The sequence below is a fragment of the Canis aureus genome, chromosome 34 (assembly GCF_053574225.1).
Source record: "Canis aureus isolate CA01 chromosome 34, VMU_Caureus_v.1.0, whole genome shotgun sequence".
NCBI classification, from domain to species: domain Eukaryota; kingdom Metazoa; phylum Chordata; class Mammalia; order Carnivora; family Canidae; genus Canis; species Canis aureus.
The window spans coordinates 13,507,963-13,526,708 of NC_135644.1; the positions used below are offsets into that span (position 1 = coordinate 13,507,963).

Below are 18,746 nucleotides of genomic sequence, written 5' to 3' on the forward strand. Positions count from 1 at the left end.
ACTATTGCACTACCTCCATATACAATATTTTGCTTATCCTTTCCTCTGTTGATGGATATTTGGGATGTTTCCAACTATTTCATAGTTTTATTGTATTGTAAATGGTATTTCTTTAGGGTGCTGAATCAAATTTTTCACCGCTTGTATCAAAAATGAACTCCTCATCTTCTCTCACAAATCTGTTCCACCCACAATCTTCCCTATTTCACAAGACGGCAAATACATCCTCCGTGCCCTCAGAGCAAAGCCTTTGGGCCTTCTGCGACTTTATGCTCACACAGCATGTCCAATCAGTGAGCAAATCTGGTTAGCTCTATCTTTAAAACAAACCCCAAATGCAACCATATCTGAACTGCCTCCATGGCAACCTTCCTGGTCCCAGATACAAATACCTCTCACCAGGATGATAATCCTAACTGGCCCTACTGCCCCTGCCTCTGCCCCATATGGTCTTTTCTCAACAGTTTATCCAGAGTAGCCATATTAAAAACACAAGTCAAATAATTTCACTGCTCTAACCCAAAGCATTCAGTTGCTCACTATTTCCCACCCAAGTTGAAATCAGAAGGTCTTACAGTTGCCTACCAGGCTCTATGCCATTCAGCCTTGCTCCGTCTCCGGCCTCACTTCCTGTTCCTCCTCCCCGCATCCACTCCACAACAATGGCCTCCTTGCTATTTCTCCAATCCAACAGCTATGCCCCCACCTGGCATTTGCCTGTCCCTTTGGGGAGTTTTACCTACATATAAGCACAGGGTTCTCTCTCTGTCTCTCTCTCTCACCTCCTTCAAGTTTGTACCCAATATCCTCTGCCCAACACACCTTAATTTGCAACTCTGACCCCACGCTGGCCCTCCTGGTTTCCCTTACTCTGCTGTTTTTTCCTTATATTTTTTATATAAACTTTTTTAATATAAACTTTTAATTTGGGAATAATTTCAGATCTACAGAAAAGTTGAAAAGATAAGGCAGACAGTCCCGCTCACCTTGTTTCCCCTAAGTTTAACATGTTGCACCACTCAGACTTGTTAAAGCTGAAAAACCACCACTGGTACATTACTAATAACTAAACTCTAGACTTTATTTGGCTTTCACCATTTCACCATTTTCTCCACCAATGCCTTTTTTTTTTTCTCCCCTCCTATTCTAGAATCCAATTCAGGATACCAAATGTTTGCTCTCCTTGCCTCCTTAACCTCTTCTGGATTCTGACAGTTTCTGCCAACAACCCCGAGAGGCAGTGCCCAGGCGTTTTGTAGAATGTCCATCAATTTGAGTTTATCTGGTATTTTCCTCATGACTAGACTGGCATTACAGGTTTTGGGGAAGAAGACCACAGAGATGAGGTGTGTCTCGTCACATCACATTGATGCGGCTTATCCCTAGTGATGCTAACCCAGATCACTTGGCACCTGCCAAGTTTGTCCACTGTATAAAGTTACGGAGCCTAAAGTTCTCAGTTTTTCCTTTTCTATACTCCAGTCTTTGCAACTGAGTCACTAAGTTCAGCCCATATTTAAGAAGGGGTAAGCATCTTATGCTTTAACATACAATTTAATTAATGTTTTATTCCCACATTTGAAGGTAAGCTCTAAAAGGACATGAATTATTGTCTATTTTATCACCGGTATGGCTCCAGTATCTAAAACGGTACCTTGCATGTAATAATATTTGTTGGACAAGAGAATACCAAAAAGGAGATTTCCTAGTAATCTGTTCAGGTCATAGCTTCTTACAACAACAATTATATGCCCCCCACCTAGAAAAGTACATGCTTAGGGGAAAAAATCACATATGTCATTCACTGTAAGGTCTTACTAACATGTTGAGTTACCTTTCTCAGTGGTATGTGCAGTTTTATCAGGAGAAACTTTTTTTTTTTTTTTTTTTTTTAATGATAGTCACACACAGAGAGAGAGAGAGTGAGGCAGAGACACAGGCAGAGGGAGAAGCAGGCTCCATGCACCGGGAGCCCGACGCGGGACCCGATCCCGCGTCTCCAGGATCGCGCCCTGGGCCAAAGGCAGGCGCCAAACCACTGCGCCACCCAGGGATCCCCGAGAAACTATCTTAAAGAGTGGAATTATCAATACCAAAATTTTAGGCATTAGTAATAGGATTAAATAGAGAATATAGGTCTACTGCCTAAAATAGTGGCCGCAAATAATGGGAACTCAAGAAATGCCCACTTTCTTCTATTTCTTTGCCCTACATTTAGGAGAGAGAGATTCTGGGGGCTCAGAGGGTCTTCCCTGGAACCTCAAATATATACTTGTTCTACCTGCCAACAATTTTAAATTATTTTTGAAACAAGGCAGAGTATAAATTTTTAACATTCCACATTCCTGAATCCAGTTAATATTAATCTCTGAATCTCTTACTAAAAGTCTGTTCCTGGTCTGTTCAGCAGATGAGGTAAGTCTACCTAGAAGCAGAGTTTCCCACATATCCTCATTGTTCCGAGACATGTACCCTGGCCCTAGCCACAATTCCCAGGCTCTTTGGAGTATAAACTCTTTCCCAAGGAAGAATGCAGATTACACTTAGGGCCTTAGTTTGTGGTTAAGAACCTGTCCTGAGATTTTAAGGGGAAAACGTTGTCCCAGTTTCATGACTTTAAAGATTCGCCCACAGTTGAACTGGTTTAGGAAAAGTCAGTTTAGATGCCAACAAACCTGTGTACTGTATTTAAAAATACCCATCCGATGACATAAAAACGAATACCTGTTGCTTATGATCAACTGTACAACTACAGTTTTTTTTTAATGTATGTCTTTTTTTTTAAGATTTTATTTATTTATTCATGAGAGAGAGAGGCAGAGACACAGGCAGAGGATCCCTACAACTACAGTTCTAATAACAGAAGCAATTTAGTTTCCCACTGAAGGAAGTGCTGTTCTACATGTTTTAAAAATTTAATGAGTTAAACTGATTCTGTTCATTAATTGCTTAATATAATCTCTCTTTAAAAGCAGAGCAGCCTTATAGTCCCCTCCTCTTTTCACAGAGCCTGCACACACACTCACCAGACATTTCCATCCTTATCAGTGTAGCTGATTTTACCAAGCACTATTTTCTGACAACCAGCAACAGGGATAAAAGTCACATTCTCAAGTCATTAAGATTCCGGCAGTCTCATTTCATTTAGGACACCTTAATTTTTCTCAGGTCATCGATCAATGAACATCTGATATTAACAGAGCTAAGAAAAAAGCATCTTGGATTTCTTTTTTGGAAACACATAAAAAAAAAATGGGGATCCCTGTGTGGCTCAGTGGTTTGGTGCCTGTCTTTGGCCCAGGGCGCGATCCTGGAGTCCCGGGATCGAGTCCTGCATCGGGCTCCCTGCATGGAGCCTGCTTCTCCCTCTTCCTGTGTCTCTGCCTCTCTATCATAAACAAACAAACAAACAAACAAATAAATCTTTAAAAAAAAAAAGTAAGAACCATGGCCAGGAAAATCCTCCCTAGCTGCTATAGAAGCTTTCATTCAAAGACAAATGAATTCATTAAGAACTCAAAAACTCAGCCAAACATGAAGAAGGAAAAGCTACAAAGTAGACTAGGAATGGCAAATTGTATTTTTTCTAGAGTCAGGAATACAAGACCTTTCTGTAAATCTTACAAGTGAAAAAAGCTGAGGTGTGAACACCAGGTTTATTATTTTGTTTACTTATGCCCTATAGATGTACAGATTGTTTACAGTGAGCTCAGGAAATACAAAGATCAGTAAGATCTAGATCCTGTGCTCAAGCAGCTGACATACAGAAGAGGGTAAGATTTGTTCTATGTGGCCCCAGAGCCAGAGCCCATTATCAATGCCTAGAAGTTACACTATAAAGAACTTTCTAAGAATTAAACTGTTCCAAAACTAAACAGCCTGCATCTCACATGTCTTCAAAGGCAATATTCAGACAGGAACTGGGTATCCTAACCAGGAGCAGGAATTAGGCATGAATAAAAAAAAATTAACAAGATGGTCTCTATCTTGGGTAATTTCGTGTGACTTCCTGCCTTCACTAGAAAACAGAGAAGAAAATTCTAGATACCTATTTATTTATTTTTAAAGATTTTATTTGAGAGAGAGAGAATGAGCAGGGGGAGGGGCAGAGCCACAAGGAGACTCCCCACTGAGCTTGGAGCCCAGAGCTCAATCCCAAGACAACAAGATCATGACCCAAGCTAAAGTCAGACACTTAACCAACTGAGCCACCCTGGCACCCCTAGATACCTTTTTGATACCCAAGTGACATAATCCTATTGTGAAGACTAACAGCCAATCATATCTATTTTGAAACTGTCTGAAATACTCATGGATGGCTCTTCTCCAATTTTTCAGTTGTTCTCTCTGTATCTGGCTCTGAATTTCTCAGAAATTCAATTTGTGCTTCATACTATTTTTATAAAGAAAGAACCTACCTTTATATTACACCAGTCAAGATACAACATTTTTATTGGAATACATTCATTGGTTTGATTTCAGCACAATATTTAGAGCACGGCTGGATATTAATTAACTGGATAATATTAACTAACCGAAATGCTTATTGCTTAATATACCGAGATCAATAATACTTTAATGAAGAGTTGAAATAACAGTTTGCAATTAATGTTCCTCACATGGCCAATCAAAAATAACTTCCACATGCAAGTAAACATGTAATCTAACAAAGTTTTGAAAGGACTGTAAAAATGTAAAACAACTGAGCAGCAAAGATAAGGAGGAATAGGGGTTTTTGCAGATTAAAGATTTTTATGGTCACATCATTAATCTGAAGAAAAGCCAAAAGTGATGCTCGTCTGCATGTAACTGCAATTCACAGATCATGATAAGAACATTATTTGTAATTCAGGTGACTTTCTAATCAAATTCAGTTCTAAACCCCCCTGGTTCTAGGAGAAGCCCTTCCTATGGCTTTTCCCCACCTATGATTGATTACCTCTCCTCCGAGGTTTGTGCAGCCCTCAGAAACATCAGCAATACGTGCTTACTCGTTTAACATATACATTTGTTCAATATGTGTCTAATTTCTTAAATCTCTTTTGAGTAGTTCACCTGGGGTGGGGGGGGGCGGGGAGGGAAGGTCTTAAATTATCAGCACCTAGTAAGGAAACTGCCACGCAGAGACAGGCTGAGTGATGGATAGCTGCTCAGTATACCCTTTGTGTGACTTCCTGTCTTCACTAGAAAACAAAGAAGAAAATTCTAGATACCTATTTATTTATTTATTTTTAAAGATTTTATTTATTTGAGAGAAAGAGAACATGAACAGGGGGAGGGGCAGAGGGACAAGCAGACTCCCCACTGAGCTTGGAGCCCGGGGTTCAATCTCAGGATGAGGACTACGTTAATTATGAAATAAGATGAGGGATCCCTGGGTGGCTGAGCGGCTTAGCACCACCTTCGGCCCAGGGCATGATCCTGGAGTCCCATAAGATCGAGTCCCATGCTGGGCTCCCTGCATGGAGCCTGCTTCTCCCTCTGCCTATGTCTCTGCGTCTCTCTCTCTCTCTGTCTCTCATGAATAAATAAATAAAATCTTTTAAAAAATATGAAATAAGATGATTTATTTAACAGTGCTTATTCTCTAAGTGATGATTTACACATGGTGCACCAAAGTAGAAGCATATGACACTCTGAAATGTTTAAAATTTCCTAAGCAGGAGTGGCAGGGCAGCCTGAAGCGTAGAAAAGCTGGAGCATTTGTAAAAATCACACAGCAGAGACCTTACAGAGAAGGCAAGAGCCGGGCGCTCCGGCACCACGCAGCTGAAGGAAGCCACCCACCCCCCTCGGGAGCTCAGGGACAGAGGCGGGGCTGCGGGTGTGCCCACCCAGGACCCTTCCCGAGGACGAGGACGGAGCAGAGGTCAAGGGGCAGGCCCGGGCTGGCCGAGGCGAGGCGGGCAGGGCGGGAGGCTGCGGGTCTCGGGCGGGCTGCCACCCGGAAGGACGGGGCCCAGGGACCGCAGCAGGGCTACCCGGGACAGTGAAGATGAAGATGGTCGGGACGGCGACAGCATCGGGGAAGGCAGAGCCCGCCCCGGCCCTCGGGGGCTCGCCCCAGGGCTGGGGAGGCACCTTTCCCCCCACGGAAGGTTCTAGCAAGCCACGAACTGGAGCTTTCACCAAACGTGACCCCGATCGGCCAGCCTGACCGCAGAGGACGGCTGTGCCGTGCACCTGCCAGCGGACCGTCGTCCCGCGCTTGCGACGAGTCAGCGGCTCTTCGAGCCCCTTCTCTGTGTGTTCTCCCGCGTCACCCTCCTGCGAGCCCAGGGCGTGGGTGCTGAGAGGCGGGTGAGGGCCCGGGACGGGAAGGCCTCGCTCTCGTGCTCGGGGACACGGCCCGGCGGGACCTGTGCCCGCGGCCGGGGGCGACCGCGGGGATCCGACAGCCTCTAGGCCACTGCCGGTTTGACAGGGTCACCTGAAATTCCAAACCACCGCTGACACCCTGAGCACCCGCACGTGCCCTCCAGTGGGCGTCGGGCAGCTCTGGAAGGCTCGGCCGCCCTGCCAGGCCCCCGCGGAGCTTGTGACCCCGCAGATGGGAGGCCCCGGGAGGCGGCTTCTAACAAGCTCCCAGGGGCAGCCTGACGCTTCGGGGCCAAAGGGCACACTTTGGAGGACCACTGACCTAAATGGGAAAAGTCCAGAAGGGGCGAATCCTGCCTGGGGACGGAGCAGCTGTGCGGGGGCTGCCTCGGCGGAGCGCCCAGCGCAGGCCTCCTGAGCGCAGGGGAGGCGCCCAGGCTGGCACCCGGGGCGCGGGCACTGGAGGGCGCAGCCGCGACGGCCCGGCTGCCAGCTCTGCCACGGTGAAGTCGGCCCTCGTGCTGGCGGCAGGTGCCCCGCGGCCTGCAGACGCACCATCCCGGATCAATGCCACACCTGCCAGAACTCCGCGGCGGCTGCGGGCAGCCACAATATCTCCGCTTGCCTCCGTCCTATCAACGTACTTAAACACGGAGAGGATTTACCAAGGAGACACGATGCCGTTTCATGCTTCCCTGCTGTGTTCAGAGTCAGGGGAAAATAAAATAGCGTTCCCACAGCAGACGTCCCACAGCAGACGTCCACGCAAACGACTCTTTAGTAAAAGGTCAGCCCCAGAGCTGCAGAGCAAAGGAAGACGGGTCTCCCCGGGGCTGAGACAGTGATAAAAACATTTGCCAGCCTTCGGTGAGCCACTAAATGCCGTGGTGTTGGTGAAGTCCGTGTAAGAGAAGCTTTTCCTTTTAGTTCTGTGTGTCGATTTCAAGAGTGTATTTTCTGTTTCTCACAGGCATTTCCCCCTTTATACAAAAGCTGCTTGGTAGTTCCTCTTCTTATGTCCTGTTTTGACATTTTGATGTTCTCTCTTTAATTATAGATACAGCATGGGACAGTTTCAAAACCTGAATTTATCTGGATTTCAACATTTCTACAACAAATTTGGTAAGTTTGTTGTGTGTGTGCTTTTAAATAAAGGGAGTGGTGCTTTGCAAAAGGCAAGGCAAAAAATCCTCATATTTCACCTCTTGAACACTCTGTTTCCTTTCAGTTCTTTTGGGGAAACAAAAGGAATCATTTTCATATCTCATACTTAAGTCTGGTTTCCTACTATCAGTAGGATACCCACGGATGTCAAGGTAACATAAATGCTCGCAGGTCTCCATCTCTTGGAAAAACATATCATGTGCAGACATGTCTGGTTTAACATATCATTAAATATACTGCAAGAGCAAAATGAAGCTGTTGTGATTAGCCTTTCTAAAAGGGTCGTGAAGCTGATGAACTAATTATCTGTGCTGTGTGAGGTCAGTGCTTGGAAAGAGGACCTTGACCTGCAATGTCTTTCCCTGCCTTCTCCACTTCCTGCTTCAATTTCTGCCTAAACAATACTGTTCGATCTCAACTCATCTGAGATTTACCAAAAAGATACGATAATGACTTCTTTCCTTACCTTTATAATAATATCCTTCAGATATTATTTTTTTCCTGTTGAAATTCTTAACAAAAATAAATAGTGCACCGTAAGTAAATCTGCAACTAACATAAGCTAAATTATCACTGAAGAATTCTTTGAAAAAAATCGATAGAAAAGTAAACATTAAACATTTTAGGCGCACATATTGAGACAGGAAAATTAGTAATCTGTGACATATTGAAGAATTTTATAAAACTCCATTCACTTGAACATCCTGAGAAAGTGACATAGACTGTCAGAGCTATAATTTTTTTTATTTTTTTCCAATTATAAAAGTAAATATAAGGCTCACGCAGTGTTCATATTTGTCAAAACTGAGTGATCTGTGCACTTCATTGTATGTAAATTTTACCTCAAAAGGAAACAAAACAGTAAACACCTACGAAACTCTGGTAATAATATGCATGCTGAAGTATTTAAGGGGAAAGGTACTGATGCATGCAACTTATTCTGAATTGCATCAAAATGGATTGATGGATAGAAGGACACATAGCTGAATATATATGTGATGAAGCAAGTATTTATGTTAATGACAGACCCTAGATGGTAGACATACAGATGTTCACTAGAAAACTCCTTCAACTCTTCTTTATGTTTGAAATTTTCACAATAAACTGTTGAGGGGAAATATGAGATTATAGAAGAATATGGAAAACAACAGAAGTATAAGAAAAACATAAAAACACCAAACAGACACCAAGCAGACACCCAAGACCTTACTATGTATGTACAATGCTTTGTAGCTTGCTTTACCACTTAGCGACATAATAACGTGCATTTCCTTAGTTCTCTAAATATTCTTCCAAATGCAACAGAATTCCATCGTACAGGTGTAGAATAATTTTTTGCAGCTTTACTGAGGCATAATCAACAGATAAAATTGTAATATTTTAAAAGTATAAAACATAATTTTACTACACATATGTACTGTGTTACTTCCACTGTGTGAATCCTTTCATATCTATCACCTCCCATATTTGCCTATGTGTGTGTGTGTGTGTGTGTGTGTGTGTGTGTGTGTTTGAGAAGTAGCATAATTTAAAAGATAATTTGTTACAGAATACTTGGGTTGTTTCCAGCTCTTCACCATTTTCCATCTGAGATGAGCAGCCTATTCTATCCATCTTTCTGCATATCTCTGATTATTTCCCTAGGATGAAGTCATAGAAGTAAAATTGCTGGCTTAAAGAGAGTAAATATTTTAAGACTTTTGATACATTTTGCTAATCTCTTTCCAAGTAGTTTACCAATTTACATCCCTAACACACGATCACAAATCATAGCTAGCCATATTAATGCTTCAATTAAATGCTTGTATAAGTATAATTTATCTGTAATCATTCTTCCTCCCAAAGAACAAAGGCTCTTTTAATTTTTTTTTTTTTTAAGATTTGCATATCTGAGGAAGAGTTAGTATAGGATAGGGAAGGGCAGGGGAAGAAGAGAATCTCAAACAGACTTTGCACGTCACTCAATCCCACAACCTCAAGATCATGACCTGAGCAGAAACCAAGAGTCAGATGCTAAACCAACTGTGCCCACCCAGGGGTCCCCAAAGGCTTTTTTTTTTTTTTTTTTAAAGCAAGTCTACATGAAGCCAAACGAGTATCCAAATCTTGGTTTCTAAATATCATGGTTTCAAATCAGGTACCCTGAACCTGGGCTTCTTGAAGAAATGGCTGATTGCAGGAACGAGATCAGCCTGGAACATCTTCTTGTGCCAGGAAATAAGGAAATGCTAAAAAGTGATGGAGACATCAAAAGGACACAGGAACTAACTTGAAGGGACTCTTGCATTGGGACATTTTCAGCATGAAAGGGAATAACGACAGTAATATAATGTAACATTTTGAATTTTAAAAAGAATCTAAAAGTCTACAATGAAACAATGAATGAATAGGTGAATAAATAAGTGAAGAAAGGGAGGCTCTCACTTATGCTAGACCTTTTTGCTTTATAATAGTATCTCATTCAAACAAGAATTGCCAACAGATGCTTAAAACATTGGGTAACTTTTGTTGAGAGAAGATATTTACATAGCCTCAGAGTATCTTCCAGCAGCTTAATTATTAATTACAGATGGAAAAGAGGTATTTTTACTATGGAGAAACTGGGTGAACCCCTCTTAGTCGAGGGTCAAAATTAGTATTACCAGTAACAAGACAAATGGACATTGTAGTTTCCCATTAAGATACGCCAAAGGCATATGATCGGTGAAGTATTCCTACTTCAAAACTGCATAACCTTAAACTAGGCAAGAGGAAGAGGAAATCAGATAAACCCAAAAAGAGGGACATTCTACAAAACAGTCCTGCACTCTTCGAAAATGTCCAAGTTTAAAAGACAAAAATGGAGAAAACGTTCAGTTAAAGCAAACTAAACAGATATAGCAATTAATGCAATATGTGATCCTGATTGGATCCTGGGTTGGAAAAAACTGCCATAAAAAGTCCTTTTTTGGACACCTAATTTCTGAATGATACACATTTAGGTTAAAATCAACTAATTTCTGAATGATACACATTTAGGTTAAAATCCTACACAAGAGCAGGACTTTGTAGTTTCCAATTCCTGTTTTCACCCCTGTGCTTTCCTATGTCATTTTCTTAGCTTCTCAAAGATAGTTTAAAAAAAAAAAAAGTATTAATGGGGAGGGGACAAATAGGTTGCAATTACTGTTTTCCTGTCAAAATTTGTTCCATGACTCAAAAAGTCTTTCTCACATTCAATAACCATATTAGAGCATGTGTGTTGTACTGAAGCTGCAAGACCTAATGCTTATAAATATTAGCATGCTTAAATATTTTGAATATAAATGGGATAGAATTGGTTTATTTTCTCCCCAATCTGGTCAACTATAGATTTCAGAGTTAAGAACCACAGAACAGGGGTTCTGATCTCCTGGATTTGAACTGCCCCTCCTGAGGCACCTTAATATATTTTTCAAATCTCTATTTTCCCATCCATAAAATGGGTACAATAATGCTTGCCTGTAAAGGGCTTAAAAGTTCACTAGATAAAAGAAGCTAGGTCCATCCAGAGTAAGAAATGGTTTTACTAATTGGCTACTATTTTTCTACCTAGCACCCTTCTGTATAGTGCGCACACTGGCACTAAAAGCTATCGCTCCATAATGCTTTCCACAACCTCCTGGTACCCCAAGGCAGAAATATCTTAGACCTTCTCATCTGGCTTCAACAACTGGAAACCCAGCTGGTGATCACACAGTCACACAGCACTGCTGGGAGGAAATGCCACAAAGTGCTGCCATTTGGGTTTCCTTCTCTAATCAATTGCTATGGTTCACTGACAACAATTAAGAGGAAAAAAAAAAAAAGAAAGAAAGAAATCATCCAGGGGAGATTAAAAGATATTTATGGAAAGTTCACTTTAAAAAGACATGGGGAAAAAAAAAAGAATAATTAGCCAAAACAGGACATAAATAGAAATGACCAAAGCAAGCTACAGAGGGTAGCTGTTAAAAGCTATCACTGCCACTGAGCCCCTGCAGGTCAGCTCCACAATTAGCTTTACTCTCCAGGTACCAAACTGAACGTGGTGACCAAGCTGTGTCATATTTCTAAGGAAGATGAAGGGCATATGTACCGAAGATGAAGGACCAGCACAAGTCCCACACTCTGGAAGCCAAGACTCTTTTCTGATTTTATGAATAGGGCAGCTCTTTGTCTAGCATCTGTTAATTCTTTATTAAACAAAGTTCACCACTTTTGGCTTCGAGGTGAAATCCAAGAAACTATTATTGTGTATATTTCAGTAGAAAAATAATGCTTTGTATTTTTTAAAAGACAATTCCTGATGGCCACAAAATCACGAAACCCAAAATAGAAAGGGAATAAAATTTTCACACGTTACTCTTTACTGACCCCTCTCGGCTGACCTAGGGAAAAGAAAAGCCTGAAGCCTAAGAAGGGCTGAAGCCTCACCTTCCCCCTCGATGAGAGCTCAGAGAACATTCGGTCTTTCATGCCATGGAAAGAAATCCTCTCAGTTCAGATGACCCCTAGGAGAACTCAACCCTAACACACACGTGGCAGTGATTTCTATTTATGGGGCTCCCAGAATGGAAATTGGGAAACAGCCTCATGGATCAGCCCCAAAGGCCTCTCTTGCTAGGTCCCTGACAGCCTGTGACCTCTGACTCGGTTGAAAAGCTTACATAAGTGCAATCACGACCATTTCTGAGAGCAGAAAAAGACCTTACCTCTTTCTCTATTTTGAGCAGCTTCTTTACAGCCACCTCCTTGTCCTGTGATATCCATCTGGCTCGATATACGCTCCCAAAACTTCCTCCACCGCAGTTTTCAAAAAACTGCAAGTCATCAAATTTAATTTGCACAAAGGAGGTACCGAGAGACGACATCTCATAATGACAAAGTATTAGACTCCCACAAAATCTGCAGAGAGAAAGAAAAAGAAAAGTTGGATTATAAAAATACTAGAACAAATCCTCCGAATCCCATGTTAGGGAATGTGTAGCCAGTGCTGTGAAACTTCCAGAAAGAACCTGGATGACTTAGGAGAAAGGAAAGCAAGGCTGTAAACAAATCAGAAGGAAAACACGTACCCTGGCAGCCCATGCAAAAGTCAACAGCAACTTGTCCAGACTTTGAAACACAGCTGTTCACAGAGAAATGGCTCGGATTTCCCCCCTGACAAAACCTGTAGCGGTGCTTCCTGCACATCGAGAGCAGCTCTGCCTAAAGGCTACTGTGTCACCAGGTCTATCACGAAGCCTGACAAACCGGAGGCATGCTTTCAACAGCAGCCTTGCATAGCTCTTCCGGCATCCGAGGCATGCCCGCTCTCCACGCTGTGCGCACTGCACACAAAATATACATCATAACCTAACCAGCTGGGCATTCTGGCACGAGCAGGGCCACGATGCTGCAGACTGAACGCCAATTTCAGGGTTTATATCCCAAAAGCCAAGGTTCCATTTAGGGATGATAGAGAAGCCGGCCAAGTGTTTTCTACAAGTGGCTCCCTGGACTGTACACCGTAGCAGAATTTAATTAAAGAGTAGAAAATTTGCCCCTGATTACAATATATTAAGTCATCCAAAGAACTCTGCCAAGAATGTTTAAAAAAAAATATTATGTTTGTCTCCAGAGGAACAGATTACCCCTCCCAGAGATTATTACAGTGATAGTCTTCTGCGGTCTAAGGAGTTTTACTATTATCTGGGGAAGTGGTCATTCCTTACACACCGTGCCGAACCACAACCAGCAGGAAAAACAAAATAAAAACATACAAACAAGAAAACAAAGGACTAAAATTTTGAACCTGCATAAAAAAGCAGGTGGATAACAAAAGTGTGTGTGCATAGTCTTGCCAAACTGTAAACCAGAATCTCACAATGAGGGAGCAAAAAGATAAATCCGTATGTATACAAAACACCTGGGGTGGGGTCCTCCTAACTGTCAATGTCATGAGAGTTTATTTTAAAAAGCAGGAAAACTTCTAGCATAAGGAGACAGAAATAAATGTGATGACTAAATGCAAGGCATGACCACAAACTGGGTACTGGAGTCAAAAAACAAAATCTATAGAAGGTATTACTGGGATTTTGGGGAAATTTGAATACCAACTATCTATTAGGTACTATTATTTTATCCGTGGATATTAATGGTATTTTGCTTTGATAAGAGGATGTCCTTATTCTTGGGAGATCTACTGGGGGACACACTTAAGCATTATGCCTACAACTTAATTTAAAATGGTTTGACCACCCCCTTCCACCTCCAAAAATAGTTCATGGGTCTAGAGGGAAAGGAAGCGAAGGTGGCAAAAATGTTCAGAACTGGTGAATCTAGGTAAAGGTTGTATGAGTGTTTCACTAGTCTTTCCATTTCTCTTGAGGTTTGATTATTTTCAAAATAAAAAGGTGAAGGAGGCAGTTTGTATCTATATAAATTGACAAAATTTCTTCATAAACAACTGGAAGGTCTGCTGAGTGATGTACACAGTTGGCTCAGAGATCTTAATGTGCAGCTGACGAGCAATCCCATTTTAGGAACACCATGTCACTGAGGAATGCCAATTTCTTCTTCTTCTTTTTTTTTCTTTTAAAGTAAGCTCTATGCCTAGTGTGGGGCTTGAACTCACAACTCTGAGATCAGGAGTCACATGTTCTACCTACTGGGCCAGCCAGACACCCCGAGAATGATGATTTCTTACACAAAGTCAAACTCTGCTCTACTCTGGGGGGAAGGCAAGAGAGAGAATTGTTTGTTTGTCATATAAAGTTTAAAAGTTAGCTCACTGTCTCCATAAAACCACAGAGGAAAAAAACTTTAAAGCTATACACATATGTGAGTCAACAATTTACCTTACTAACTTTTGCTTCAATTCATATTCAGTTAATTACAGAAAAGAAGAAAGTTTGGGGGCACTTGGGTGGCTCAGTTAAGTATCTGCCTTCAGCTCAGGTCATGATCCCAGGATCCTGGGAGAGAGGCCCACATCAGACTCTGCTCAGCAAGGAGCCTGCTTCTCCCTCTCTCTCTGCCTGCCACTCCCTCTGCTAGTGCTCGCTCCTACTTGCGCATTCTCTCTGTCAAATAAATATATAAAACCTTTAAAAAGAAGAAACAAAAGTTTGAATAATATTTAGGAATGTGCCAAAGGTAAAAAAAAAAAAAAAAAAAAAAGGAATGTGCCAAAGGTAGGAACATAGAATATGCAAGCTAAAAAGTTTGTTCAACAAAATGCAAAACACCACTTTCAAGATTCCCTCAGTGTTACCAATGCTAAGTCTATACTGCTAATCAATCATTTTTATTTTTATCAAAGTATAAAAATAAAATAGGACTACAAAGCTTATAATAAAAAAAAAAATAGAACTCTCTTGCTCTACCCCTCCCCACATCCACATCTCTCTCCAGAGGAAACTAATTTCAACTCCTTTAGCATTTTTTCTATTTACTTCCATATTTCTAAAAAAATGTGCTCATATTGCTATTTCTTGATGTTCCATTACAGATATTATCTATTCATTTCTCCCTGTGGAAGAAAAGGATTTAGTTTCCATATACTCCCATTACTCCTTGCATAAAAATATGTCACATTTGCCCAGTCCTCCCAGCTTCCAACTATACTGTAACATTTAGTTAAATCAATTCAGTAGTCTAACTATTGTAGACAAAGTAAATAATCCCAGGAGTACTGTGTAGAATTCAATGATTTTTCCTTTCTTAGATAACTTTTTGTTTCTCCTAGAGTTATTAGTTTCTCTGTTTTTGTTGTTGGCTTAGCTTCCCACTCCACCCCACCCCCCTGAAAGATTTCATTTATTTGAGAGAGCACGAGCAGGGGTAGGGGCAGAGGGGAAAGCAGACCCCCCACTGAGCAGAGACACCAACACATGGGGCTCAATTCCAGGACCCTGGGACCATGACCTAAGCCAAAGACAGATGCTTAACAGACTAAGCCACCCAGGCACCCCCCGGCTTAGCTTTTTATATTCTTAGCACTTACATACCTCATCAAACTCTCCCAAGAACTGCAAAAACTCCTCTAATGAAATAAAAACATCAGGTAATTTGGGGGAAAGTGTTCTATTGTTTTCTTAGAGACATTCTCCCTGTACTCTTCATCTTGATTCTCTCTGGCTGGATGGTTGCTATCTAGGCCTGACTTGGACTGGGACTTCTATTCACCATCATCCTAAAATTTCCTTCACCTTCTCCTTTGTGAGAAGCCCTGTCCTCGAATCCCCTGGTTTCTCTTTCCTGGTTTATTCGAGACTCTGTCTTAAAACGTCTTCATTCACCGGTAGCCTGGCTGGGTTTGCAATTCTATGGAGGAAATAATTTTCCTTATAATTTCAAAAGTATTATTCATAGTCTTCTAAGTTTCTAATGTGGCTATAAAGCAGCCTGATGCTGCTCTGGTAACTAATTCTTTTTATACTGTTACTTCTCTGAAAGCTTTGAGAACCCTGTGTTCCTTTCCAGAAACCTGAAATTAATAGGACATGTTGAAGAGTGTTTAGAAGTCCTTCCTACCATTCGTTGGTAGGACATTCAGTGAATCCTCTCAGCCCGTACTCTCAGTGAATTCATGTCTTTTAATTCTGGCAAAGTTTGTGTTACTCTTTTACCACTTATAGCTTTTACTTCTTGTTTTCTCATTCCCCATACATACATGAGGAACTACTTGCAGTTCTCAGTTCATGCTAACTTCTCTCACATCTATCCCCATACCTTTGCACAAGCTAGTTCTACTTTGAATGTCTTTCTCTGCCTGGGAAACTCCTGTCCTCAACTCTCTACTTCAAGTCTCATAAACAGAAATAGATTCTCCTCTGTGCCTTAGTGCCTTTCTTTATTCATTCATCTTTCCCACTTACTTCCCACCAGACTATAAATCCCTTAAAGGCAAAACTTTTTTTCTATTTACATCTGGATCTTCAGCACTTAAGTACACAGCCAGGCACGTCGCACATTTTCCATTCAAAAATTGCTGAATGAATGAATAAATGAATGAATAAATAGTTTCTGGCTGTCCTTCCATCATACCTTTTGTAGCTAGAAAGATTTCAAACAGGCTAAGGAAACTCTGAGCTCTGTAGTGTTTACAAGTTCTCCCCAGAGGACTGTGAAGAAAATTCTGATTTGAAAACTGCTGTCTAGGCCTTTTGGGAAACTGAGGAGAGTATATTTGGGACTCCAGAATTGGGCGTCTATGAGTCTAAAGGATAAGGAAGAAAAAGAGGAAGAACAGCAAGAGGGGAAAAAAGGAAGTTCTTTTCAAAACAAACCTAGAGATCTGAACCAGGATGAGATCAATAAATCTAAACGTTTGGTACAGAGCAAATCCAGGGAACATGGATGAATGGAGGCAGGATCAGCTACAGTTGAAAGGGACCTAAGAACACCAGAGGAAGGCTGACCACTGAGAAGTATAGTTCTCCAGGACCTTCCCTCCTTGAGGTGAGGCAACTAATCATGTTCTATTCATGTCCTTCCCAGAATCACTGTTACTCACTTTGTGATACATCCTGCCATTTGGAAAATGGCTATGTGTGAATGGAACTCTGTAATTACTTGAATGTTTTATTAAGACCATAAAAAATTTAGTCCCATCTTATTACTGAAGAGACTAACAATTCCGGGGTATGTGAGTACAGGTTTTAATTCCAGTGAGCTTGGCAAACCATCATGGACTTAGCTGAAAAACCTGATCGAGATTCCCATTGCCATCCGTATGGGTGTCAGACCACATACAGGTTCCCCCCACCATCTGAAAGGAGAGTCTTCCTATGAGACCTTTTGTTACCCAAAATGGTATTAAGCATAAAAGCAACTGCCATTAATTTACATGGAAAAAAGTTTGAGTATTTCCAGATGCCTAAATTGACAATTTTAGACTTTTCTGGTATTTTAGACATACCTTGCTAACAGATGCACAAAATAAGTCAAGATAAATAAAGTACAGATGCTCTCAGACACGGTTTAAAGCTACAGCAGCTGCATGCTGAGATGCTGAGTGTGGTAGGGGAGGGAGGGGAGAGAAGTTTGGGGTGCCTACCGCCTCTATATCAGCTCACTGCAAAACAAACACTGAAGGCAATTTCCCTTCACACCTTTTTTCCCTAAATGTGTAAATCCTCTTCGGATTTCTTTCAGTTAGTAAAAACAGGCACCGAGGTAGGTCTTTCATAAAAGCAAAGTGGTGTGATGCAAATTTTCAAAAAGTGGAAGATACCTGTATATTTATTTTTCCCCTTGAGCTATCCCCCTCTAATTTAAAATCATTATTCTAAGAGGATCAACTTATGATCAGAAGAATGGAAAATCTGAGTTGCTGATTACTTGTACTTAGAGCATCTTGGGGAAGACTACCAGCTAATGAAATTATATTCTCATTTTTCAGATGCATTCTCCAGTGAATAAAGCCGAATTTAACAATGAGTAATCTATATAAATGTATTTAACCTAATATGCCCATCAAATTATGTTTACATCCCACCATATTAAAATAATAGCTTTTACCCAAGAAAGGCAATTTTTCTCCATGTAACATTTCCCAGTCTAATTTTGTAGCATTTTAACTTTTGTTTCATAAACTCTCACAGCTATTTTAAGTATTAATAAGGATCTACCACACAGCGCAGAAAGGTAAGTTAAAGCAGAAATACTACAAAAATCAAAGCTAACAGGGTGTCACAGCACTGAAAATGCTGAAAATCACTAATGTGGTGGAGTCCAATTATTTGAGTACTTGAATAGTAAGACAGACTTTTTCAATTTTTAAAAATGTTAAAATTGAAATTTAAAAATGATTTTTAACTATTAACTAAATTGCTGAAAGCGTATATATACCACCATCAGCAGGAACTATCAAAAGTGAAAACGTGTGGAGGCAGGAAACCTTAAGTGGAGTATTATTTGACTTTAAAGTTTTCAGCTTTCTAATCCAAAAAAAGAAAAATGGACTTTTGTCCTGAATTTAAAACAACAAAATAAAACAAAAAAGACCTTGCTAACATTCTATAAAAAACAAGCAAGATTTAGAATTAGATAGATAATGGGTTTTAACTCTGCCTCTACCTCTTGGTAACCTTAAACCAAACACATTTTCTGACCTTGACATTGCAAATGTCTAAAAGGCCCAATAAATAAAAAATCTGAAATCTATTATTTTACTAAATGACTCACAGTTGCTAGCTCAAAAGTTTGCAGAATATTATCTGACTTGTTTAATGAGTTTTATTTCCAAATAACAGCTATCTCAACACAAAAGCAGCACG

General features: G+C 40.9%; 1 protein-coding gene across 7 annotated transcripts in view; it reads right to left on the bottom strand.

The window, feature by feature from the left end:
- Positions 1-18,746, bottom strand: part of MAP3K20 (mitogen-activated protein kinase kinase kinase 20) — a 175,270-nt gene that overhangs the window by 148,188 nt on the left and 8,336 nt on the right. For 6 of the 7 annotated variants that reach the window (XM_077883138.1, XM_077883139.1, XM_077883140.1 and 3 more), the window contains one exon: positions 12,195-12,387. In XM_077883138.1, coding sequence (XP_077739264.1) covers positions 12,195-12,353 — 159 coding nt within the window. In that variant the 5' untranslated portion in view covers positions 12,354-12,387. Of the gene's footprint in view, positions 1-12,194; positions 12,388-12,557; positions 12,884-18,746 lie in introns of those variants that run through there. The other variant, XM_077883137.1, reaches the window with a different exon arrangement.